At 40.3% G+C, this 27,581-nt stretch overlaps 1 protein-coding gene across 4 annotated transcripts in view; it reads right to left on the reverse strand.

Moving 5' to 3' along the window:
- sema6e (sema domain, transmembrane domain (TM), and cytoplasmic domain, (semaphorin) 6E) overlaps positions 1–27,581 on the reverse strand; it is a 154,727-nt gene that overhangs the window by 56,176 nt on the left and 70,970 nt on the right. For all 4 annotated transcript variants that reach the window (XM_040118198.1, XM_040118197.1, XM_040118195.1 and 1 more), the window contains 3 exons: positions 7,873–8,073; positions 3,051–3,165; positions 1,939–1,996 (listed from right to left, as the gene is read on the reverse strand). In XM_040118198.1, coding sequence (XP_039974132.1) covers positions 1,939–1,996; positions 3,051–3,165; positions 7,873–8,014 — 315 coding nt within the window. In that variant the 5' untranslated portion in view covers positions 8,015–8,073. The remainder of the gene's footprint in view (positions 1–1,938; positions 1,997–3,050; positions 3,166–7,872; positions 8,074–27,581) is intronic.

A 27,581-nucleotide genomic window follows, 5' to 3' on the forward strand; every position in this document is an offset into this window, starting at 1 on the left:
AAGAGAAATGCACTTTAAAATAAGGCTGACAATATTCTATATTTCTCTTATTAAATTACCACAAATCTTTTAAAAAGACCAAAACCAATAATGCATTAGTAATTCTCATTCAATAGTTTCTGACTTGCCTACAGTTGCAGTAGTACTTAGCCCCACGGCCACTGGTGCCTACTGCAGACATATGTCTTTTTTTAAGTAAATAAAATATATTTTTTTAAAAGGCCACCGTAGTCTTTAGAGAATGTGTTTAATGATTTTTTTGTGCAGTACTTTCGGTGATACACACAAAGGAGTTTATTTATTCCTTTTTTATTTATTTATTTTTTTTAAACATCAGAAGGATAGTGTATGTGGGAGTGACATTTACCCCAAAAAAACCCTTGGCATCACATTGTGCTGCACGTCTTCAGTGTGTTTGATTGTCACCTTTTTTGTACAACACAAGATCTATCTACAAAATTTCACAATCAGTGAGCTCAGTCAAAATGATGAGGACCAACTTATCTATTTTTTTCTGAGCAGCGTATGACAGACTCCTCCACATCTGATTTTAAAGGCAGCACCCTTCCCTCCGAGTCCTTGCATGCAAGACCTCCGGTGCGACTTTGTGAAGATGTGACATGATTCAGTAGGAGTCAGCATTATGGTAATAGGTCCTGCCTTGTCCATGCTCGATTTAGTTTACTAATAATTACTTATGGCCACCCAGGCCCAGGGAGATCAGTGAGGGGGAGAATGTGAATGAGCACCCGGTGTGAAAAATGAAGAGCTGGTTTAAAAATGAGCCCGAGTGAAGGAATGGATCTGTGATGAAGAGAACGCAGCATTTTCTGGTGGTATGAGTCAGACACACACTAACGATCAAGTTCAGATGGATAACAGGAATAGGAGAGTGACAATGTGATAGCAGAATATGGGTAAAGTCCTCAATAATTTTCCACTCAGTTCCTGCTGTCACACTGGAGGCGACGGGGGTTTGGTTGAATGGCTAAAAAAATTCATCATACACAAACTTTCAATATCTCAGTCCCTACATAACGTAATGGAAAAAAGATGGACTAACTTTATAGTCTCCCAAATCAATAGTTTAGATCTCCTCGACATGGAGCGGTAGGCTCATCAGAATGAATATCCACGTTAGGCACTAATCTAAATACAAGCAAACAAAAGTCCAGGCCTCGGAGCGCTTTTATTTAAGTGCAATCATGTTTGACAAATGAGATTCAGATAGGAGGGAGCATGGTACTTCAAGAGCCGCAAGAGCACCGCTCTACTTGTATTGGATATATGTCTGAAGAGAGATTGCTTAATACTTGAATGAAAAGGCAGGCAAAGGGTAGAAAGGAAAATAATGAGATACAAACATTAGAACATTACAATTTTTTTCTGTAAGAACATTGTGGTTCAGAAAAACAAGGGCTGAATTGCCTACTAAAGTCTAAAGAGCACTTCCTTGCATTAAAACCATCTTTAAAGGAGGGACAGGTCTGTTTTTTCTTTTTCTTTTTCTTATACTGCATATTTAATGACTGCAGAATCCTATTTTATACTATTAATTATAGAAAAATGTCAAGTGAGGCTAGGCAATTCAAAAACTCTACTGGTAACTCACAGACTATTGGTATCGATTCCAAAGGATCAAGAGGTATCATACACTCCCTAAATGTCAGATTATTAAGAACAAGAATTCATCTTTGAGTTGAGCTTTTGAAATGAGGAAATCAACAGACCACGTTTCAGTTTAGAAGGTAAAAGGCATGTACAAGCTACACATTAAATAATGTATTTGGAAAGTAAATGGATATCGACTAAACACCATCAAGAAAGGTTACACTGTATGTTGGAACCATTAGTAAATTTGATAGAAAGGTGACTCTGAATGTCAACAAAGCTAACACCAGAAAGTTTTCAGTCAGGATCTTGGACAGACTTTCCTACCTGCCGTGGGATTATCTGCTCAGATGAAACAGCAAGATTGATGGCAAACACATGGTCCCTGCAAGAGATGGAGTTAAGATACCATTAGTGGGGCCATCGTCACATAATTCTTTTTGTAAGCCTTGATGCTTTTAGAATGCAAAGCTTTATAAGCATCTGATCCAACCATTTCACCAAAACCTGCTTTCCAAAAAAAAAAAAAAAAAAAGAAGCTTCTATTTTGCTCAATACGGCTGATCGAAGCTGTTCAACAACAGGAGGCTGAAGGTGGATTAACGGACAGTTTATTGGCTTTTCAATTTCAGAACCTCACAAAAGTTTTTCATCACCAAAAGTTTTCCAACTATCGACACAATCCATACGAATCACTTTGTGAAGTGAGGCATGCACTTTGTTGTATGCAGCTGTGGAAAATATTAAGTCCATTTAGGTACATTAAGAATCTCCATACCTTTTTGATGGGGTTCTTGGCACTGAGAGTGCTGCAGTTTGAGACAGAGCCAAAAAACTAAAGCAGAATTTATTCTGCGCAATGAAAATAAGCAGAGGAGGCGCAACCTCGTCCTTTCTGGATAATTAACCTATGACATCTTGACTGAGAGGGGAACATAAGGATTTTTTTTTTCAGAAAGGCATAATTTACTGTTGAACCTTATGGAAGTTGTAGATTTATAAATGACTATGAAACTGAACCAAAACTCTCTCTGCTTTCAAGGCCCTTCACTAATACAAAGGTTTCCGGTCGAACTGACTTTATGCTTAATTGACTTCACTAGTTAAATAAAAGTTAAACAAACAACTAAATGCATTGTTTTATATAATCAAATGGATACTTCAGGGTATTTTGGCTACTGGTGAAGTTGCATAAGAAGTGAAACAACTGTCATTGCAGCCTTTGTGCAACCATGTATATATATTCACATGATCAGATTTGCAGACAGCGGTAGACAAACAGTGTATGGGAATCTGTAAAAAGTGCATATAACCATTATCTTAGTGAAATTTATCAGTCATTTAGATCAGTCATGTTTTCTACCTCACTAAACAGTGTAAGTAGAGCTACATCAGATCCTTTGTAATGTTAAACTAGCAGGTGAGTGGTGATGGCTGACCGGGCAGCGATGTAGAGCATGTGGTTGATCCTCAGCATCCTCTGGAAGTCCAGCCCCAGGCGGACGGTGTCATTGTCCGACATGAGTCCCTGGAAGCTGGGGTAGAGGTAGGAGGCTGCGTGGAGAAATGAGAAGAGGAGAAAAAGAAAATGTTAAAGTACTCTTAATACCAACAGATACCAGCTCACAAAGGTCAGAAAAATTTGACTAATATATTATGTCCCTTTGAGGTCTTGTTAAAAACTTTTTTTTCAGAACAGGAAAAGAAAGTCAGAGCTCAAACCTTTCATGAGTTCACAAAGAAATAATTCTGCAAACTGTTTACCGTGCAGGGCATCCTTCCAAAATATGTCATTCAATCTTAGTTTTCATATGTCAGTGCTTTGACAAGCAACTCTGTTTGTTAGGTTCACGTTTGCAAAGATGCAGTAGGATGACTGCAGCTTAACATATCTCCTCAACAAATCTGCACCTTAAGAGAAACGTTGCCCCCTTTGCAGTTTATGAGACACTAACTGAAGTTTACAATTTGGCCTACTGTGCTAAAAACCCAGAACACACACTGTATGCTAATTTGCACTAAAGTTGCAAATTACTCAGTGGTGTCATACAAGTCAGTCTGATTTTAATAAATGCATCTTGGTAAGCATTTCTTAACAGACACATCTGGGGACTGTGCCAAGTGAGGACAAGGAAACAAATCAAAAGCATCTCAATGGAAAGGGGGTCTGTCTGGTTAACCCACATTTAAATAGCAATCGTCTCCGAGGTCACTAAAGTTCCTTAGTGTTGTCGTGAATGCAATGCAATGCAAAATGTGTTGAGTTACCGTGCCGACCACATGCAGTTTAAGTATGATTCATTGGAAATCAGGTGTTTCCATGCATGAAAAATAAAGGTGTGTGCGCTGCAACACAAAAATTGTAAGATAAGATGTACGGAGGGAAGTGGCGCAAAGAGAAAGAGAGTGATATAATATCAACTCGACGTTGCACTACGGCTGATTTTCATTTTTCCTCCATCGTCTTCCGCATCTTAATTCCATTTTGCCTTCCCATACTCAAAACAGTAGACCAATTCATGAGAGGGAGAGCTTAATTTGAACAATGGGAGGTGATGCCCAGTACTTTAAATAACAGCATGAAAGCGAGGGGATGGACATGCCTCGCAAATTCTTGATTTAAAAAATAAAAAAATAAAAAAATAGATGCTGGAGGCAGAAGTGAAGAAATAAAATTAGCCTGCTCAATACTTAAACCAGGCTGTCTTCTACATCACAGAGACTTTCCCTGCCCTTCCCTTTTTCTAAATTTTTTTTCAACCAAGCAAAGATTTAGTTCAAGGCCACTGTGTTCTCGATCTATAAAGTACTGTTTTAACTGCCCTCCAGCCTCCAATCTGACCTGGGTTGCTGCTGAATTAGCAATCCCCCCACCATAATCTGGAATGAGTCTCTCTACAGGGAGCCGTATGTTCCCCTAACCGCTTGTTTCGAACAACTGTTTAAAGATTTAAATGCCTAATGTCTGGCTGAGCGCTGGACCTTGCTGTGCTGCCTGGTGAAGAGACTCCCAGTGGCCCACCCCACTAACTCTGCTGGCCAAAGACTGATTTAAACCACAATCCCTTTTCCTCAGGCTGCATTTAGACCAACATTGGCACAGTGTCAAAAAATTCAGCCTCTTCATTCATTTCAGTGACAACAATGGATTGGTACAATGTACATCCTCAATGAATGCACCTGTCTAACCAGAACAGCGTTTGTCGTGCAAAAATAAGCCTGGCCTAACATTTTCCACAATGCACTGTATTTGGAGCTGCAGCAATGAATCCTAAGAACAAAAATCGGCAACCATTTTCATAATAGGTTCATTTAAGTCATTTTTAAAGTGTAAATGCCAAATATATTTTGGTTCCAGCTTCTTAAATGTGAGGATTTGCTGTTGTTCCTGTATTACATTATAGGAAACTGAGTATCCTTCGCTTTTGGACTGTTGGTCAGACATTTGCTGAAATCACCTTGGGCTCTGGGAATCCGTGTAATTTTTCACTGTTCTCTGAAGTTTTATAGACGAAGCAATTAATCAATTTATCAAGAAAATTAGCAGTAGATTAATCAATAATGAACAAAAATCGTCAATAATTATACACCCCAAATACAAAGTCACCCAGCAATGCACTTTGTGGGCTAATATTCTCAAGCACATATTCTGAAGTCAACGGCCAAATTCTACTGTTTACCTTGCAACAGTCCAGATAGAGGAAAAAATGATTGCAACTATGATAACTTCTCAGAGCCGTAAAACTCTGTCTCATGGTATTGTAAACCGTTCTATTGTGCTGTTGCATCTCATAAGCTGTAAAACTCATGGATGTATTACTTAAACTGGACTGGACTACCTGGATAATATTTCATCTTCTCACCTGAGCTTGAGCAAAAAGCCGACGACAATGCAGCCTCTTGTGCACGTGTTAAGATAAGAGAAATATAGTGATTCACATAGAGATCTGTAAAGGGTACAGTTAGACTACTTTTTATATGTAAATATATTATGACATGATTCTAAAAACTGAAATTCATTATTTTCAATAATTACAGAGTAGATGAGATGGACAATAAAACAAAAAGCCAAACATCCCACAGTCACAAAATACCATCACAAAAGTAAGAAAATAATAATGAATGTGTGAGTATTTAAAATCTCTAATACAAAACCTTTATTAAATAATTGTAATATTAACTGTACAAAAACCTCTGATGCTAAATTCGCCATTCGTTCCCCTTGGATTTAAGCCTCTGAGATTGTAAATCCAAAAAACCTCTGTTCGCTTCCTACGAAAGTTAATCCCACCCCCTCTGGGTCCCAAATCGACCTGATCAGTTCTAATAAAAGAAAAATCCTTGTAAAGCATATGCATTCTGCTAAGAGTGAGTGAGCACTTAACATATAAGTATACACAAAATATGACTGCTCTGTCTATTAGCAGCCCCAGTATAAAAATATCACCACTTTGTGAAAAAGGTTGGTTTATCATTTATTCACTTTTGGTGATGCTTCTATAGAGGTTTCAAGGATGTTTGTAAGACTGTCTCTATTGAGAGACTCTCCTTTGACCTCTTATGATAAGTTTGTTTGTCTCCTATATTATAACTTGCAATATATTTCACTTTAACCCTATCGGTGTTTTGTGTGTTTGATTGTGTTCAGAGTCTTTTGTAAAAACCTAAATCAAGCTTACTACGTCACAAAAAAGAAAAAAGGCAAGGTGACTCATCTGCCCACTTCCCAAAAGAAGTAACAACTTGGGTATGATACCATACACTTCAGACTGACTAAGTACTACGATTCATAAAGGAAGTATCACAGAGTTGTGAGGGACCTTGTGCCACACTGTCACCTGCTGGAACCAGAGGTGACAAATTGCTCTCATTACACCTGGGACGGAGCTCCACATATAGCACTATTAGCGCAGCTATTTCTGCTAATGGTTGCGTTGCTCTCTTCCAGATAGATCAATTACAGTGTGCGGGCCATGGTCTCAGCCACCTCTTAAATCAATTATGGGTCATTACATTTAGCAGCCAGGATCTCTTCTGTAGACCTCCCCAGTGATTTGGTGGCATTGATGAATCCCTAGGGTGGTCCGATGAAGCGGTGTCTTGAGAGTTTCACAGACGTCAATGATGCTCCCCACTAAAAATCTTACCTTACAAGCTGGTGCTAAACTCTCGAATATTACTTTCTACTTCCTTTTGCTATTAGCCGTTATGGACTGGAATTGTATTGTGATTGTTGTGTCCAAATGAATGATTTCAACCAAAGTATAATAATAAAAAAAAAAAAAAACTTAAGTTTTTGAAATTTTTGTTTTACAGGAGTAAAAAAAAAAGTTACATTTATCGGATTTTGCGGTGTATATCAATATCTGAAGACTCTTTCACACCTGTACTTCAGTTCAGTTGGTCCGGACACGGCAAAAAAATGACCCCGTGATCAAGTGTTGCTGTTTTAGTCCTTGTGCGTGTCATGCCTACACTGACTTTTTACTAACAAATCAAGAGGTATAAACACAAGGCCACACAGACTGACAGGTAACCCCTTATTTGGACAGTTTCGGTGACTGTGAACCGGTATCATCAGCACTACATTGACCTGGGGAGGAAAATGAAATTCAAATGGTGATCGTTAGGTCTGCCCCAGAGTTTGACGGCTTTCACGCCAGCCTAAACGAACCAAACCAAATAGGCAAACGCACCAGAGTTTGTTTGCAATGAGTGAAACATTGCACAGGAATATTCTTATTAGGATTGTGAAATTCATTTAATCTGTGTGACCCCTCATTGACTCAGTGTTTCTTTTCTTTAGTTCAAACCAAAGTGAAAATGTTTGCTGTATGTTTTTTCTTTAATTAGTGTAGGTGGAAATAAAAGCGATTTAGTTGTTGAGTAACAGCTAGCAATTATGTTAAAAAAAAAAAAAAATCATTCTTCTTGTTCCATAAAAACTTGCAAAAAGCTTCATTTGGGGGCACAGTTTGGATCAGAATCTCAATCCTTACAAACACACCTTCGCTCTGACTGAGACTTGTGTTTTTATGCATGTTGGTTCCTGTGCTGAAATGGCCTTTTTCATACTAAGTCAACAAAAAAGAACAAAAAGAATAGAATATTCCATTAGCCGCATAAACCTCTGCAAATTTTCTAGCTCCAAACCTAGCCTTAAACATTTCCACCTCACTATTGAGCCTTTCCCGGTGACGAGATACATCTACTCCTGCAGCAGGCATCACACCATGGCAAAACAAAATATTTTGAACTTACATTCTCTCCCCACAATGCTGATTGGCTCCAGGTCTTGGGGGAACGGTGTGGCTCCTGAGGACAGCTGAGGTAAAAGGGTGGCTAGGGTGAGAGCCAAGATGGCTGGCAGGACGGGTCGAGGCGAGCCGGGCATCAGCCTCATTTTGGCAGAAGATGAGACCTCACTAGAAACACATGGCCCACAGCAGATTCACCTCCCACCTAAAATGACGTAGAAGATTGTGAGGGTTAGGGTCCTTAGCATATCTGAGCCACCTCAGTTTTTATCAAGTGAATACATACTGCTAAAACTAAAAGTAGAAGTTGGACATTGTACTGCATTTGTCCTTTGTAAGACACTTTTTAATCAAGGTAAAAATGACACTGCAATGACACCCCTTACCAAACACAAAGACGTACAATACAGTACGTCCTTTCAGAAAAAGTTGGCTGGTAAACAGGCAGTCATTTTGTTACTAAACATAGGAATAATTGTTTGATTTGCATAATTACAGGAACAACTCAGTGGGCAAATAAAGACATATGGTGCTACCAGTAAAAACAAAACTTTGTCAAAGATAAAGATGATACAATACCACACACAGTGTCAGACAAGTGATGTAACAGAAATGCAGAACAGAACAAGCAAGAGACAGCAATCAAAGCTTATATCACGTGAAGATGTCGCAACCTCTTCCACCTGCATTTGAAGCCACAGATTACCATACCACCCTGAGAATGGTTCTGAAAAAAAGGTTTAGATAAAAGTTGGAGATGATTGCCCGTCTGCACAAAGCTGAGACTGTCCACAAATGTTAATTTCCACATCTGTTTGAAATCTTAGGGAAGGGACAGTCAAAGATGGATGGCAGAGGGATTTGCTGAAACAAACTTCAAACGGTAATGACCTGTGCTCACAGCCAACTTATTAAGGGCAATGTGTCCTCCACGGGGGTTCTTACAAGCCACTGTGTGGCTTGGCAATGAGACTTGGGCCACATAGTTTTAAGTGGGAGCAGAAAATTAAGTCAACAGAGACATGAACTGTCATCAATATTGATAATAGTCTGCTTCATTTAAATGCAGGGGAGAAAGCTGCATTTAGCCATGAAGTCAAGCGATGAGCACAATGCCATAAAGCCAGGGGAGTGGGTGGGTGTCTGCTTGTGTTTACTTTGAGTATTACAACAGCTTGTGTGGCCTCTCTTACACAATATATGAGGACAATATACCTGTTGGATTAGCCTCATATGGCATGATTTATTGTTTTTTTTTTCCTGCCAAGGAAGACAACCATTTGAACAAACAGATTATGTTGTAGTGGTATCGCTCCAAGAGACAAATCCATGAGAAAAATCCCCCCAAAATGTCAAAAACAGTCGGGGCAGACAACAGGGCTTAAAGGACTTTGCTCATGTTAATGCTTAAAACAGCTGTTAAACACCATGCAAAGAGTCCCAAATACCGAATGATCATATCTAGATCATTTGATCACAACACCTCTCTTATGAATATGCACAGGCAGCCACCCAAAAACATAGGCAGCATATCCAGGGAACATTGTATCCTTGTGAGGATGGAAGGCAGAGGTCTTTCATTGACAACCTACTGGGCACTTAGCCAAAGGAATGCAGCTGAAAGAGTGTGATGATGATGCATGCAAAACAAGACAACCGTAGTGAGTACAAGAGCTTATGCAAGACCAGTAATATACATTGAAACTCAGGGTAACACCTCTTTTACAAGCCAAGAGACAGAAACCATGCTGTCTCTTGATGACTTTATCATTATGCTTAGCTGCTGCTGGAGAAATTTTGCAGTCTTTACTGGATTAAATTAACAGAGTTTACTTAGGCGATGAGGAACTGCAGGATGACAAGTCGAAAGTGGAGGGGTCTGCCTGTAGGCCATATCAAATTGAGGTTTAAAGAATTGATTGTCATATCATTACAAGGCTTAGAAAACTGTGTCAGTAAGCAGCACACTAAACCGACACAGACAGAGGTACATGCTATCACTGGAAAAAAGTAATAAACAAAAACCGCCTCCTGCCAGTTGCTGTAGAACTGGTTAGTCTGAACCATCATGGCCCTTAGCCATCTTTCAGTCAAAAAGGGAGTCGACTAGGTAAGAATATAGGTCTGTCATTATGTAAAAACAAATTGGCGAGCTCTCAGTGAAGAGAAATGCTGTATCAGTATCTGATCCTTTACCTTCAGATTTCAAGTTCTAGATTGACTTTTTGATATTATTTCCCAAATATTGGCATGGTCAAGCCACACAAAAAAATACTCCACTTTACAGACACAGATTTATAAATCCATAAACTGTTCAAGGTCTATAGAGCAGTAAATAACATAATCTTGCAAGTGAACTACAGTGCATGCATACACTGCTGTTCCGAATGTAGTTATAAAGAACACTACACAAGGAAAATCGGACTTGTTTCTAAATTCATGCTGTGCAGCTGTGGTTTATGTACTAACAAAGTAGTAAGAATTTCAAGTATTGAAAAGTAGGCGCTGATTGCCCCATCGGATTCTTTGTCCTGTTTATCCACTGGTAAGCCTATCTAATTCATAAATCAGAATTATTGTTTTTAAATTGCACATGTAGTACAAGGATATCAAAACACGACATTAAAATGTTTGCATATGAGAAATTTGGTTCATTGTATTTGAGGAATAAAACTTCTAGGAGAAAAATATGTTTATACGGAGCAAGGTAAGGTATTGAAAGAAAGCACCAATTTGGTATTTGTACCAAAAGTAAGCCATCCTATAGAGACCCAGCCCTAGTTAATGCGTCCTGTTTACAACACAGCATTTTATGGCCCCAGCATTTTTATGGTTTTGGTTTTGTTTTAGTGACCTGCCTGTAAATGATTATATTCAGCAAAATCTTGACATTTTTAATTATCAAAATTTCAATTATGAAATCGTTTAATTATAAATTATTCAATAATTAGAGTGGGAGGCTTTGATTCGGTTTGATTCCAGCTCTGGCACCGTCCTGGGGGTACAACTGGAGTAAAAGGGCTGCTCATCCCATTTGACCTTTTTGACACAAATGGACACAGCAGAAACACACCTGCTGTCGCTAAGCTCCCAATTTTACCTCCCATGTAAATGTGTCAACAATGCAACCCCCAAGGTGGAATTTTGAACTTTCTTAATTTAGTCTAATCATTCAATGACTTGCAGTCTGAGGAGGGAGTGGATGGCTGATGAGCTGACAGCTGTCGAAGGGAAATAAGCCACTGCTTATCCCATCCCATGTTTGCTCTCTGTGTTCTAGGGTTTGGACGGGAGGGCTCAGATCATTTTGTTTTTAATGGACTGGACTTGTTAAGCCATCTGGGAGACATCGGCAGTTGGGCCTCTTTAGAGGATAGGGGTTTCTGGGATGCTGGGGCACTCCATTGATTATCTGACATTCATTTGGATTAGCCAACAGCGCTGCGTCTGTGGATTGATAAAATGTATCCACATAGAATTTTGGAGTCCCAAGGCCTTTTAGTGGGTTAATGCATAAATAAGACTTAAATAATAAGAGAATCTTAGTCTTTAATGGTTGGCATGGATGAGGACATAGAGTCATTTGAATTCATACATAAACTCTTGCAAGTAAATTTTTATGTTCCACAGTCCCCACTTGGCCAGGGATAACAGTCCCATAAAAAGTCACACTTAAAATCTAAATTCCAATTTTATCCTCAATTAACTGCATTGCACTTTATGCACCTGTTGACTCTTAGGACGTCTTTTTTCCGCCAACACCGTGCTACACACAACTAAACAACGGAACGCAACCTTTTTTTAAAAAGAACCTCTGTGCACGTGGATATCTCTGAGCACCTTTACTGTGAAAATTTTAAGCCCCACTTTCTTCCACTCCGACATGCTGTAATTGTTGTACACACCGGCCAGCATAATGAGCGAGCATATCCCAGGTCTCCTTGACAATTTCGGACATAATTAGCCACATTAGCCTCTGCTCTCAGCAGGCCCTTGCAAAAGAGTCTCCTATGCTGCGTGCGAACATAACACCATGATAATGGTGACAAGATAAGTCAACTTTAGGATATGATTGATTTCACAATGTGATTTATAACTGTATTAAAGCCACGAACATCATCACAAAAAGGACCAAAAAAGAGACCTCGGTTGTAGAATACCCAGTGGGGGGGTGGTGTATATAGTCCATACAAATCAACATATGGAGCATTGTGGTGACGGTTGTGGAGCCTATACATTCATCTATTTACATTATCGTCTCTGTGACATCCTTTATACTACCACTTACCTGCTTCAACAACAATTACTTATCTGTGTTGTATAAATATCTTTAGAGAAGCTCATACCTTTAAAGCAACTGGGTATAACCACATACACATTGGAAAAAAATGATTTTCATAAGGAAACAACAACTTTCCTTGCTTTGCCAGATCAGTATAAAAACACTGCCTGATGATTTTTTGTTGTTGTCAAAACAACCTTGTGGGAATTTTAATGTGACAGGAGGAAAAACAACACATGATATGAACGGTGCATGCTGAGACAAACATTTCGTTGTTGAGGCCCGAACCATATTGTCCCTCCCCCAAACTCCTTACGGAAGGTTTATCAGACCACCAATCTCATTGCAGTCCCATGACACGAATCACATAGATCATCACCGTCGGCACAGAGCTGTTTTTCTCTTAGCGCTCACATTCTTCCCTGACTTCACTCTTCACCAACAGTCATATCTGACTTTCAAACTTAATATATGACGAGGAAAACAAAATTTCCTGAGCGATGCACGTACAGTAGTTAGTGAATATTGGCCATGAATATTCCTTCCAAAAAAATTCACTTTTGTCTTTTTGCAGCATTTTTCTCCTTTCCTGGTTATTTCAACTCTGCTCTCCACCCTCTCACACAGGAGAAATGTTGCTAATTAGATTTCCTATGGCTACCATGTAGACTTTGTCGTGGCAAATTGGAATTGGGATCAAGGGGAATTTGGGGATAATTGAGAGAACAACCCCCACAGGACAAAGAGGTGGAGTCTATGGGCCAGTTTACAGACGGGTGTCGCATGTGGCCCAAACGATTTCACTCTAGTGTAGTTACAACTTAACTTCAATTAAGAATGCTACTTTAAAGATCACAACAGTGTATCAACATCTATAGATTTAAAGCTGAATCACTCTATTTTCATTGTTAAGTCAGATGTTTAGGCTTCAAGTGTTACCTGTCGCTAACCAGGCATATGCTATGTATATACAGTTGACACATCCAAGACATCTCAGCTGGTCTGTTGAATACAAACATGTCAGATATAGGAGCTGGAGATTTCAGTATTTTTCAAAGGCCCTGCAGTGGCAAAAACAGAATGGCACCAGGGGATCTCCGTGGCAACATTTTAAAAAGTCCATTAGCATCCCTGGTCGAAGAGGAGTGATGTCTGGCTCCTTGCCTTTTACCAAGAATAGAAAATCAATGGTCCCTGTAGTCCTTTAGTTCTTGGATTAGTATGTCAACTGCCTGGTGTCAGTGTAATGTAGTCTCATTCTCAGAGTGCCTGCATTGTGCCATGGCAAGGAGAGGGCAAGATGGCATCCAGGATGAAATGTGTCTGTCAGGGGAGGTTGGGACCCTCCTTGCCATCAATGCCACTCAGCCGGTCCTCGGGAGAATGGTGCTTTAACCTCAGCACCCACAGAGGTCAGACAAGTGACGGGTTGTCCTGTTGCAGAGGCCATTGATTGTCACCCCATGTCAGACTACTCTACTCTGTCCTCATCGAAGAATCCCCACAGATTAGAGCCTGGTTTATACTTGAGCTTCCATGGCAGATCTTTAGAGGATTGATGTCAAAGTAAAACCAAGCTGACAGCAAGAGCCAACAAAAGTTCTGGGAACTGTTTCAGCACTGCACTGATATGACATAGACTATTAGTTGAGAGAGCAATGGAAATCGTTGACTAAAACCTACTGCTTTGTGCACGGGTATCAATCTCAGAAAAAAGTACTACTGCCGCCAGTCAGGCCTACTCTCGCGACTTTTTTCTAGACAGCAAGTTGGCCAGACTTTGCACAGAGGGATCTTTCCAGGACACAGACAGTGAGACGGTTCTCTGATCGATCTGCAAAACTGCTGCAGGCATCATCCATCGTCTTCATGTCTATTTGCAATGGGTGAAAAAAAGCCCAGAGGGCTATCAGCGGAAGAACGATCAAGCTTGCACCAGTGGAATCCACTTCATCCGTCTGCCTCCTGTTAATTATTTAGATTCATCTTGAAAGAGGCCTTTAATTCCCTGACCATTCTGTGCTCCCTGTCAGTCAGGATCCACCTTCAATCTTCTGTGGTCTTTATGGCATTTTCAATTAAGTCTTACCTCAGGGTCACCTAATCAAACACTTCAGTTTAAAATATGCTGGGTGGCATTTGTGCTAACCCATCTCCCTCATCTCTCTTTCTCCTCTTCATACATAAAAAGTAAATGTTAACTACCCCCTTCTCCTCTCAATCTCTCTGCCATCAATAATTCAGAATGTTATTGAGAAACACTACCTGAACCCTGTATTGACAGAAACCCAAGCACTGTCATTCTCTCAAGGGCGTCATAATTGGATACCCCCCGAGGCTTCTGATACGAAATGCAGAGCACGAGGGGAAAGCAGGCTGAGTGTTGTTGTTTTCCTTTTTTTGAGTGTTTCCATTTTTACATTTTTAGTTCAGGGACTCCAATCTGACCCAGCAGCAAAATTTGGGCAATTTATCGACCTAGGGACAATCCCTCTGGGACGTTTAGAGGTGGGCGAGGAAGTGTTTGAGTATCCTAACTTGCCGGATTGGAACTACAAAAGGAATCCCTGAATGAAGGGCAACTGTTTAATTTCATTAATTGGCAGAGACATGTACTTGATGCAACTGTGTATGAAAATTAAAATCAACATCGCATAATCTCATGACATGCAACGCTAAGCCCCATGAAAAAGGAAAGACAGCCAAAATTTCTGTAGAATTAGAAACCCCACTAAGGATGCTATTTACAATGCAATAAATAATATACTGTGAATAGTCTTGAGAGTAAAATCAGTGTTCTCCCCCCTGTTAAATGATTTATCTGTATGCACATCATGGACATACAAGACTGTCATCTGCTCTGATGCTAACCCAATGGAGAGAAGAGCAAATATAAGGAGAAAAGAGCAGATACAATCTCTTGTCCCAGAACACTTAACACACTCTATTGTGCCTGCTGAGCCTGTCATGATTCACACAGAACTGCTGACCCTTTACAAGGCCTGGAAGAGAGGCAAAAGCTAGCTGGATGTAGCAGATATACAACAGGCCAGGCAGGATGAAAATATGCTAATAAAATGCTTTAATATATGGAGGGGAGAAAGATAGAGAGAAAAGGTGAACCTTTCCTGTCACCAGGAGGTGGACTTTCCAACCAAACTAAAGCTAAGAGACCAGTGTCAGATTTGGCTCTGAGTCAAAGCAAAGCAGTCGGTTAAAGGCTGTGGTGATGTTTGTTGGTCTCCCTACATCCCCTCAGGTATAAAAACTTAGTCATGGGAAGGGAAGAGCACTGAGCTAATTGGTTTGTCTGCATTCCTTTGATCTGATTTGGTTTGTGAGTGTGTCTACACTTTGATGTGCATGTATATTTACCTAAATAACTAACTGATACTTTGATCACACTGTGTATAAGGTAGGGCTGGGCGGTACAGTATATCGACTTTTTTCAAGGCATATCAATATATTTTCAAATGACGTATAGGATGAGACAATACCATTTATATCGTTGTAGTTAGATGTTCCGTTATATAACCCGGTTCTTCTGTAAGGCCATGCCAGTATTCGCATCTCTCCTCTCTCACACTCTCCGTGCAGACCCGCCACCACTCTCCCACTCCGTCAGTGTGCAAACCCGGCCGCACTTGCTCACAAGATCCCCTGCAACATGGCGGGAGACACAGTGCGGGTCCACACTGCCGAAAATACATGTAATGGTACTGTACTGTAATCAGTCTGTTACTGTTGTTGAAAACCACTGAAGGAGCGTTCTCAGAGATTGCAGCATTTCCCATACACAGGCTCTACTTGAGCGGCTCGCCCAAGTAGATTAAGACCCGCTCAGGTAGATCACTCCGTTTCAGCTTTGGTAAAATGTAAATTAGAACGCCTTATTTCACTCTTTTCAAACCAACCGATTTTTGGCCACACACCTGTCTGATTTGTGTGCACTGGAGTAACTGAGTGGGGACTAAAGGCTTGTCTGTGCATCTGCCACACTAGTAAAGTGTAGCATCTACCGATAGTCTGCATGTTGTTTTTTATTGGGCATCTGTAAATCGTGGCTTGAGAAAACAACCTGGGTTACACTCTCCCTCTCTCAACATGCACATTGGTCACACACCGCGCCACCCACCTCCACAAGCAAATTGTGAAGCTGTGGGAAAACTTGGATAGGCTCATTTTCATTTAATATAGGCCATATAATTTATATAATTTTTCATCAATGTTTTTCAGCTGTATATTTTGAAACAGGGAAGGAAAGCCTGTGTCTGCAGTTTATTTTGATCACAGCCTGTTTTAATAAAAGTTGTTGTGACATCTCTTATGTAGCTCTGACTTACAACTGAACATTCAGCCCACTTTGTAGAAAATGCCGAGCTATACATCGTGTATCGCCATTCAGCCTAAGGTTTTCTTTTTGAAACAAAAAGAAAACCTCACACGTCAGCAGAGCTGTGGCGGGCTGGCAAAAAATTAAGAATTACACTTGATGGAAAGTTTTCCAAATGGCAACAAAGGATACTGACCTTCAACTAACCTTGAAGTGTGAGTAGGAAGTCTATTATGCTTGTGATGCTGTTTTATGTGCCACAACTTGATTGCTACAATAAAAGGGGTGATTTTATGAGGACAATAGTTTCTTGCTCTGATCCTGAATTACATCAAGGCCATGGGAAAAATCAGGCAAATGTGATGTGTCTGTTACATTTGCCTGATTTGATGAGACCAAATCAGAGCCCATACATGCACAGCCTATATTAGCAATAAATGGAACGGAAAGGTGTAACTTTGCAGTTGCTGAGGATGCTTCTGCTGAGGACCACCGCTTTGAGGACTTCACGGTGGCTTTGTGTCCATTAACTCAGTGGCGGACAAAAAGAGAGTGAGACTTCTGTATTAACGCAGGGGCTCTTTGATCTCTATCTCCCCTGTGGTACCAATTAGCTTGCTGCACCGTTTGCATTTCAAACTCTTTGCGCTTCCTATTTTGAAAGGCATCCTGCATGAATTATCAATCTACCGGAACTTTTATTCCCTCTTGATGAAAAGTGATTTATGAGTGGCATATCTCTAAAGTTTGGCTCCTTCAAATGAGGGAAGATTTCAGATACCTAGTTTCCCCCACCAATCACTGTTGCCTTCGCTCAGTGTGAAAACCTTTCATTTCATTATGATACAAACGAGGTGGCCTCCTGCTTATTTTCTGTTGGTCTTGACAAAGGACGAGGTCGCAGTTTGAAGTGTGCCAAAACAGTGCTTTCTACTCAAATAATAAGACACGGGAAGACAGAGTCGTTGAGAACTGATCAAAGGAAGCTAAATAGCTGTGAAAATTCTTCAACTGCCTTTATCCCTTGTTAGCAAATGCAATCACACAGTCGTCACCCACAAGATCCATCCCTGTCACCTTATCACAACAAGATTATAAAGGGGGGGGTACCAAGGGAATGTGAATTTCACTTGAATAAGAACAAAAGTATCAAGCCCTGCTTTTATAAATGAATGATTTTTGCAATCTGAGTGGTCGATGCTGATGAAGGGAAATATAAATCAAGGGTAAGAGTGACGCTTCTCGGCGAGAGTGCCTCACAGAGATAATGGCATCATCATGCCTGCGTGGTTCGCTCTTTCTGGGAAGATTAAACACTTTATCATTGTCTTTGGGACAAACAGTCTCTCTACATAGAGCATGCATCCAATTATTAGACGCCTTTTCTGCTCAAACCCGACATCCACGTGTCAGCTTCATCACACACCAGAAGCCTTAAGAGGAGAGATGAAATGAGACAGCAGTCTTATCAGGGCGGTGCTACCTTTCAGGGCAGTAGCCCACAGTGGCAGCTGACCTCACTTTTATTACCGCTGTCTCACACTGATGATATCATCTAAACACATACTGAAAGACCCAGCAGCTTTCAAGCTCAGTTTATCTCATTTTATGGCTCTAACAACTCCGTCGCTCCCGAGAAAAGTCAATGGCCATGGGCAATCATGCACTAAGGAGCAATGTCGCTCCCCTCATCAAAGGCCACACTGTGTCGTGGAACATGGGAGGAAGATAGAAGGTGCAACGGCATGAAACGGGGGAATGGAACAGGAACAGTGACAGTGGGAAAAACAGTAATTCTAAATGAGGAAGAGGAGGAGGAGAAGAGGAATGACATGCAGCTCAGTGTCAGTAGTGTCTCACAGCTCACTGGTCTGGAATCAGCCAGACAATCAATTCCACCACTCAGTTTCAGGCTGGCAGGTCTTGCTTCAATGGCACTGAGCATCTCAGGCAGAACAAAATGATCAACTGTGCTGGATTACTTTAATGGTAAGTCACAGTAGTCACAGTAGTCAAATGAGACAAATATGACGATGATGATATGATATACAAAAGTATGAAACTGACCGTTCCTAAACTCCACCCTTATGGTATGATTGCCTGCAATTTTCAACTGGGATTAATTAAGTACTTTAGGTTCTGCTTCTATTGACAACTCTATTGACAACAAACATGGTGGAGATCATTTTGTTTAGCAGACTTCTTCAGTGTATATGTTATCATTCAGAAAGTAACAAAGCTCACTCTTTTTGCTAACAGAAGCCATATCATCACATTTTTTCAAGATTTAAGAATTAAATACGACTACAAAAATAAGTACAAGATGCAAAGTACTGCAAATACTGCCCTCTTTTAGTAAAGACAGATGATTATGAAATTGTCCGTCGCTATTGCTCTGCTGGATTAAATGCTAGGCCCATCTAAGATACAAATGCAAGTTGTATTTATTTGACAATGAAACTTTTTAAAGCTACAACACATTCTAAGATAACATCCATCAACGGTCCCCTTGCAGATTAGGTATTCTCAGGTGGGTAAACAAAGAAAAAAAGAGCATTCATGTTGATGACTAAGACACTCTCCATGGGTTTCTTTCAAAATAATTTAGCAAGAGAAAATCAGGGGAGGTCAGCTGATGAGTATTTTTCATAGGATTAACATTTCTGCACAGCCAGAGAAGTTACATGAGGCAGTCTTTGGTAAACACTATCTAATATTACTTGAATGGTTTAACGGAAAATATGTGTTTTGATAATATTGTTACTTTTGAATCTTTGCCTAAGTATTGATTGCGAAGTGACACATGACTTTTCACAACTATTAAGTTTGTCCAAATGAAAAGACACTTCACATGATCGTACACAGTATGAGGTTATTACATTACTTTCACCGCCTTGCTCACAGACATTTAAGCTTGGACCTTTTGCCTAAGGTCGTCGGAGTCAGAGTTGCAGAAACGAACCCAAATCCTGACATACTTGACATAGTAAATGAGTGTTAGGTGAATCTTTCTGAAATAGACCCAGTCCCCGATCCGGCTCACTGTCTCAGATGGCATGAGAGGCATCAATCACTGTTGTCCATTGCTCTTCTGACAACATGCCGCCTTTACTGTCTCCGGAGTACTCAGGTTTTGCTAAATCGGAGTGTTGGCTGCTTGTGTTTCTGCATGTGTCTAATGTGTCTGAGCTGTGTGTTAAAGCACGGCCCAGTTTTCACTTTAGATAATGTAGCCTTTCCAGCACTCAAGGAGGATAAGCTCTTATCTCTGTCTAAATCCCCAACAGTCATTAGAAGCGACAGAGCCTGCTTAGAAGTCCATCTAATTAGGGCTCAAATCATCCTTCCTTCTTCCCAACACAAATCACTGCAATGGACACTGAGGATTATACAGGCATTGTATTTAGGACGTCATTACTTCTACCTTGACATGTGTAACTACTGAAATTAGCACGAGTCTCTCTTACAGTTTGAGCTTGAGATTTGGGATTATAAAATAGAGGTACGTTCATATAGGAATCTTGCTTCAAATGGTCACCACTTCCCTCTGAATCACTGAATATAGGCAATATGCAGCTTAATATCCATTGCCAGATGTCTAATCGTTTGAAAATCCATGTTTCCTTGACAGACACTTGTTTAAAGTTTCTGGAGTTAAAAGTCTTTTTGCAAACCTCCCTGTCACCCCACAAATAAAAAAAACAAAACAACACTTCATATTGGTAGATCAAAGCAGCGCAAGTAGTATTTATCTGTCGAATCTCTCGCCATTCCTGAATTGAAGTTTTCCACTCATCTGCATTTTTGGTTTTTAGAGACACGAGTGAAGCAGACACAAAGAGAATAAAAGAAGTTGAGAATAGACCAATTCACACTGGGAGGGCTGGGGGAAAAAGATGGACAGGATAAAATAAGAGAAGAAAAACAAAGGCTCTCTACACCAGCAGACATACCACTGACTGTGATTCTATTCCTCCCCATATCCTCATCCTCTCCTCTGTCTTCATCCCTACACAAGGTATGACCAAGTAGCTATAATAATAATAAAAATAATAATAATAATAATAGGAAAGTGAGGGGACAAACGGGGCTATCTATAATGGGGCTAGATACTTGGCATGAGCGTGCCGTTGAGCCTGGGTGGTGGTGTCATTAAGTGTGAGTGCGTGATAAATGCACTCTGTTTGTCGGATTTGAGGTTCTCATTAGTCTATGTTCAGGAGGAGACCTGGGGCCATTACTCTTGTGCCTGCCTTGACAAGAGGCTGAAAGTGTCTGCGTAAAAGAGCAAGAAAAAGTGTGTGCTTCTATTGGGATGCTTGTATACATGGAGGCATTTTAGATGACGTATCCAGCCCTCTGTCAGGCACAGTCAAAAGGACTTGAGTTCTCACACAACAGCTGGCTGTGTTGCTTGCATGACTTGGCAGTCTCAGTTGCATCTATTAGCCATGATTCATACTGATCAGCAACAGCATTCAAACCAGTTAAGGGGTTTAATTTAGTGGCTGATCGGTGTATGTAGTGCTTCTTACTCCATATTCTTACATGCTATAGTAAATGCTCAGTCATGTTAGCGAGGCACCTTTGCATGAAATTATTTTCGTGTAGTGAGGGCATTTCACTGTACCACGGCTGTCTTTTCTTAAGTCTAGCACCAGCTGCTCTGATATTGTAAGCACTGTCACTGAACGTAGCGTTTGGACCCAGTGACATATTTGGTTGGTTGTATATTGTATTTTGGAAATTGTTCCATATCAGAATTCTTGATCCCTAACTCTAGCAAACCAGTCAAGTTGAAGTTTGCATCCATGTCTGTCCACACTCGAAAGAATTTAATAAAAGATATTGAGTGTATTTTATAATAATTAGCATATGAATTCTTGAGTTATGGGCAAAAATGTTTTTTGTGAGTTCACAGTGACCTTGACCTTTGATGACCAAAATCTAATCACTTCATCCTTGAGTCCAAGTTTGCGTTTATACCAAATTTGAAGAAATTCCCTCAAGCCGTTCCTGAGATATCGCGTAAAAGAGAATTGGACGGACGGACAACCAAAGAACATAATCTAAGGCTCTGGCCACCGCTGTCGCCGGCACGGAGGCATAATTAATTACTTTATTGAATTACCAAACTGTTATCAAGCTGTGTGATTTGAGACTATGGTCAACAAAACACCACTTTCCCATGTCACGGTAATGATAAATCTGTACTGTCATACTTTCCAGCAACCTTAACTGAACTGACATCCACACCACAAGACTCCTTTCAGCCTCTCTGCCAAGTTCTTATGCAGTTAGCCATTATTTATGTACAGTTCTCCAGGGAACTGTGGCTGTGGCCGCCAGGAGGTTTGTGACACAAAGCCACTACGGGAAAAAAACAGGGACACACACCGTGCAACACAAGCAGTGTGCGAAAATGTATCTTTAAACTGCCTGTGTCACTGACTGACACAATGGAGCTGGGTATCTTTTAAATGCGTGATAGCAAAAGGATGTATGTACCCAGGAAACAAATTCCTTTATCCACTGGCGCTATGTGACAGTGTGTCCTGTCAAATTTTCAAAACAGTTCCTTTCAGCTGCACAGAGGATTAACAAAGAGGTAGCCGCCAGCCCGGCCTGCCTGCCTGCGTCAGTGGCTGTATCAGTCGTCTGGACGTCTGGCTCAATCAATACTCAGAGACAAGCATCTGCCCGGGTCTCCCGTTACTGTACCCCTGTCCTCATGGCCTTCTCAAACTGTTCTGCAGACAGCCGTGTGCTGCTGGCTCTTTTCGGCAGCAGGGCTTATCACGGACCAACACAGGAAATGTGAAGCCACGTAGGGCAGCCGCTGACACTTTAATTTGTCACTGGTGATAGGGTTTGTCAAACTATTCTGGAGTTCATCAGCCACCTGGCCTTATTTGCTCACGCCGCAGATGACTTTTCAGCCCTCTTGAGAAATCCTCCGCTACAATGACCTTGATGCTCAATAGCTGCATATTTTTCATTATGTACAAGCCTCTGCGGAGCAGGTGCCGTGATATCCTTCATTTCAAGACTATGTGCTGGGTACTGAGGAGCCTGTATGACAGCTATAAAAAATTATCCTCTTTTAATAATTGACAGCCTCACTTGCCTCAAAAAAAGAACAGCGATGAGATTGCTCAGAGAGCTGGAAAATCTAACAAGATGAAAGCACACAAAAACTCAGAAGCCAAACTGAGATGGATATGCAAGTTTTCAGGCAAGCCTCCAAAGATTGGAGAGTCAGAATAATAATTAAAAAAGTAAATTGTAATAATAATACAAGTATAACTATGATTAGTACCAATCTGACAGTGCTTCAATGCCACAGTATTTACAGCTGTTCCTGGACTCACTCCTTATCTCCCCCCAATTCTCTCCTCTCAACCCAACCGGTCTGGGCAGACGGACACCCACCCCGAGTCCAGCTCTGGTGGAAGTTTCTTCCTGTTAAAAGGGAGTTTTTCCTCTCCGCTGTCGCCAAGTGCTTGCTCATGGTGGCAACTGTTGGGTTTTCTCTCTATAATATTGTAAGGTCTCGACCTCACTCTGTAAAGTGCCTTGAGATAATGTATGTGATGATTACTATGACTATATAAATAAAACTGAACTGACTTGAATTGAATTTAATCAAATTGAATTAAATAGACAGATAGGCAGTCAGACAGATTGTTTTGAGTTCTAGGGAGAATTTTCTTGGGAATTTACAGGACTCCTAGGACTTTAAAAATCTCTGAGAAATCTGTGCACGCTAACACTAAAACTAAATGTAATGCATGTAATGTATCCAAAGGGACGATGATAGGATTTGTAGGTTACCGCCAAAGGAATGAATCTGCATTTTGTGTGAAGTGTTGGCACTAGTGCTGAAAAGTACAGTATATGTTAACACTATATTTTCTATAGTGCCAAGGTTTGTTGTATTTACCGTATTTGTTGTTGAGTTCAATTCAATTCAATTTTATTTATATAGAGCCTAATCATAACAGAGGTTATCCAGAACCTGGCTCATGGTGGGCGGCCGTCTGCCTTGACCGGCTAGGTCGGGGGGTTAGGGTGGGGGGGTCATAGCCAACTACAGATTCCACGTAAAGATGTATAATGATAATGAGATGAATAATAAAAGAATAGGTCTAATAATAAGACTAATAATAATCAGACTAAATATAATAATGGTAATGATAATAATACTAATTGGAGCAGTGTGTGTTGAGCAGGATCATGGGGGCAGTTACTGTTGAGACATATTTGGCAGAGTTAAGTGCTGGTCATGACTGAAAAGCCTTTTGAGTTAAGATGTATGTATATTTGGAGCAGCAGCCTGATTTTAAAAGTTATTGCCCAACAGTATGAATGAACGTTGCAAAAAACTCTTTATGCTCTGTACCCATAGCTAATACAAAATAAAATAAAATAAAATAAGACAAAATAAATAAATAAATGGTGTTAATGACATTGAACAAGCTGGTATAAACAAGGTTTAATTCAGAACTGCAAAATTCTTCTACGTTATCTTTGTGGCGTTCAGTAGTGCCCTGAAATAAACCTAAACATTTTATTCCAAGGCAAGAGAGCAATGAAAAGCACTCTGGACTCTGAACTGTGCGTGAGGATGAACATTTGTAATTTGTCATTTTAATGTTTGCTTATGTAAGGCTCTGACAAAGTATCATAGCACACACCCAGGACCCATAAACACTTACTCTCTTCAATGTACACTGTTAGACTGTGTGGAGATTTTTAGTACCCTGACTTTTTAAACTTCGTGGCCTGTGGTCTGGCCGCAGTATAAAATCGAAACAAATGTGTTTCTAAAGGAACTGCAGAACAGATCCGTATTCAGAAACAAAGGAAACTGAGAGGCTTTGAGAAAAACACTGAGTATACATGCATATCATTTAGAGCCACGCCTGGGCACCGTGATAGACAGCTGGTATCTTGACATAATCTCGCTCTGGCATATTTACAACTAATACAATATTGTTATTTCCTTGCGTGAGTGTTACTGTGTCAAGTGTTGTAATAAGGTACATTCCGATTCTTACAAATTATTCTTACTCTATGATCAGATTCCAGTGTATTCTCAAAAACTGGCCAAATATCTCACAGCCCATTAAACTAAATTTCATTCAGCTTTAACACTGACATTACACTGCATCACAATTAAAAACTCAAACTAGTGGTATTCACAAATGAGCCATTTCTCCAGAAGAGGAATGAGGCAGTTTCACTTTAATCTCTGATTTAATTTCCTTGCTTCTGTTTCAGTGATTTGGTAGTGCAGATGTCTTCTCTCTGTGCTTAAGCCCTTCAGCCATATGCTACTGCCGCCCGGACCATGACACAAAGGGTTTTTAATCATTCTTCTCAATGACGGAGCACATTCTGTCATTAAAAGAGACAAAGCTCTGAGGTTTGCTTGAGCCTCTTGCCTCCAAGTCTTTTGGCTGCAGCCAGGGCTGAGATCGCTACATCTTGATCTATTTCAGATGGCTGGTTCCCATCACTCTCCACAATACAATTTCCATTCTCCGTTTGGATAGAGAGTACATTAAGAGGACTCAAATCCTGAATTCTATCATTCAACAAACTGCCCCCTTCTGTTGCACTCAAACAGTTTCTGTTGTCAACACACTACCGCACTAGAAAATAAATATCTATTTTAGTAACTCTACATATCTACTATAGCTACTCTCTGTAGCCTATACGTTCAGGAATCTAGTTTAGTCTACAATGGAAACAGAGCTAATCTAACCTTACAAATGAACTATAGCCACTGCTTCTACATCATAATCTAAAGCTAATTGGTGACAGGAAGAATATCCAACTCCACTCGTTATCGCACAAAATAGAAAAAAAAAAAAAATCACTATTTCACTTTGGCAAGAAAGTGCACCGAGACGGCGTCAAGCAGACAAGTGCAAACACCCTATGCCATCTCAATTCTGGATCCCAGCAACCTGTCCAAATTGATCAATTTTAATGTGCATAGGAGTTATCTGAAGGGTGAAAATAACAGAACTTTAATTTAATATATGAACTTTAGCATAATTGAATGAATTTGGGTTTTGTCCTCAAAATAAATATTATTCAATAGCATAGAACATTACCATAAATTATGCCCAATTCCCGACTAATTCTAAAATAAGATTCACTACTTTGTGACCTCTACTTGTTGTATAAGACAAAAATATATCAAACTCTTGACCCTTTGCTCATTTGAATCGTAATTATAAAAAAGCCTTGAGTCAAGCTTTGGAGGGCTTCTTGACTTTCACCTGAACTTTAAATTATCCTACCCTCATTATCCACATTTAGAAAATGTTTCAAACCCAAGCACAGGGATACAATTCCTTAGGTATAAGGGGATTGAGGTTAAAGTAAAACACACAGTACCCGAATCTTGTTCCTGACACAGATGTTTAGGCTGAGTGGTGTGCAGTAGGGCTGCAGCCATGTTTGCTGACATTGTATGAGCAGTTATGCTCTTTAATAGGGATTTCTTTCCCCATTACAGGGAGATGACTTACTTACTAACTCAGCTGCAGATTTATTTTTGCACGGCATGTTGTGGGAGCTTTTCATTTCTCTATGAACATGGCAAATATGAACACTGGTCCTGGTTGTGGGGAGTAAGGTCTGCAGATTGTTTGTGCTAACAGTGAAAGAGCTGTTATCACAAACAGAGGGATGTTTTTCTCCTCACAGCTTGCTGTCTGTGCTCGAGCATGGACACGCAATTGGATTTTGTGTGTTTTTGTGTAACAGACTGGCTCCTGTCCAGCATCTCAGAGTATCTAATAGCATGTGGAACATTGCATGCTGTGTGAGGTTTGTACATTTTTTCTTGCTAAGCCAGCTAGTTTAACACGCCCCAAGAAGTTGCATCATTTCAGCTGTCCCACGTGAGGATAATTAGCTGCGGACAAACATGAAAGTCAGCAAAAACTTTCTTTGAAGTTCAAATATTCGTCTTAGAGCCATGTTTCAGAGGAAAGTCGATTTGGTTCTCTCTGTAGTTATAAAGCTCATCAGTCCACTGTTGAATACCAGCTCAAACTGTGATCAATAAAATTATTCTTTTCAATGCGTGATAGAAAAATCCTGAAAGGGCATCAACCATTTGAGAACTTTGCTCTTGTGTTTTCTCAGTTATCTTAATGTACCATTTATTTTAATTTCTGGTGGCCTGAGGTCCTGAGGGAACATCACAACTTCCACTCAGATGACTCCGCAGATGCCTATTAGGATGTCGAGAATACATCACATCTGCTGATCAATATCCCCTGCTTACAGCTCACAGGTTCACTGAATATTAAGCAACTGTGGGAAAGTTACCCCGTTCATTTAGGTCTCCTCATGTTCCACGTAAAACCACTAATTATCCCACAGACTGAACGTTGGCTTTTAATGAAAGGACAAACCGATTAATTAATGAACCCCCTTCATCCGAAAACCTATATCTTCTATGGTTAACGCAATTTGGAGCCGTAAACAGACTAGCAGATTGGTTTTCTCTTTTTTATGCTATAAAAAGGGCTGGTGATGTTCACTTGTATTATTTGTTGAGCTACAAACTAAAGCTATTATGGCTCAGTATTCAAAAACGTACCAGTTACTCAAGACTGATGTAGTAACTTTAAACACTTGGTTGCATGTTGATATTATATGTACCAGCATCTGTGGCGCTCTACTGAGGCAGCCAACAGACATTAAGACAAACTTCCAAATGTTTTGGCCAAATCCTGCAAGCCTGGCTTGAACTATTTCTATTAGAGTTGATGGGACTACAGCGCAAATCATGACTCAGATGTTAAAGTACAATCCACGTCTTCCTATTACCAATGCCAGATAACTACTTAGCTCGTTAGGTGTCCATTGCAAGCAGAGGGTGACTGGTAAACAAAATTATATGTCAGATATTCTCCCACTTGGGAGAACAACAGGAGGGTTTTCATTCTGGTCATACAAGCTACACTGAGACTCAAATATGACACCAAGTTTCACCAGTGTTGCCTATAAGAATTGTGAAATGACGCAGAGAGATGGTGATGAGTAAGTTTCCAATTATCTTATCCCTGAA

This window comes from Xiphias gladius, chromosome 22 (genome assembly GCF_016859285.1).
Source record: "Xiphias gladius isolate SHS-SW01 ecotype Sanya breed wild chromosome 22, ASM1685928v1, whole genome shotgun sequence".
In the NCBI taxonomy this organism is placed as follows: Eukaryota; Metazoa; Chordata; class Actinopteri; order Istiophoriformes; family Xiphiidae; genus Xiphias; species Xiphias gladius.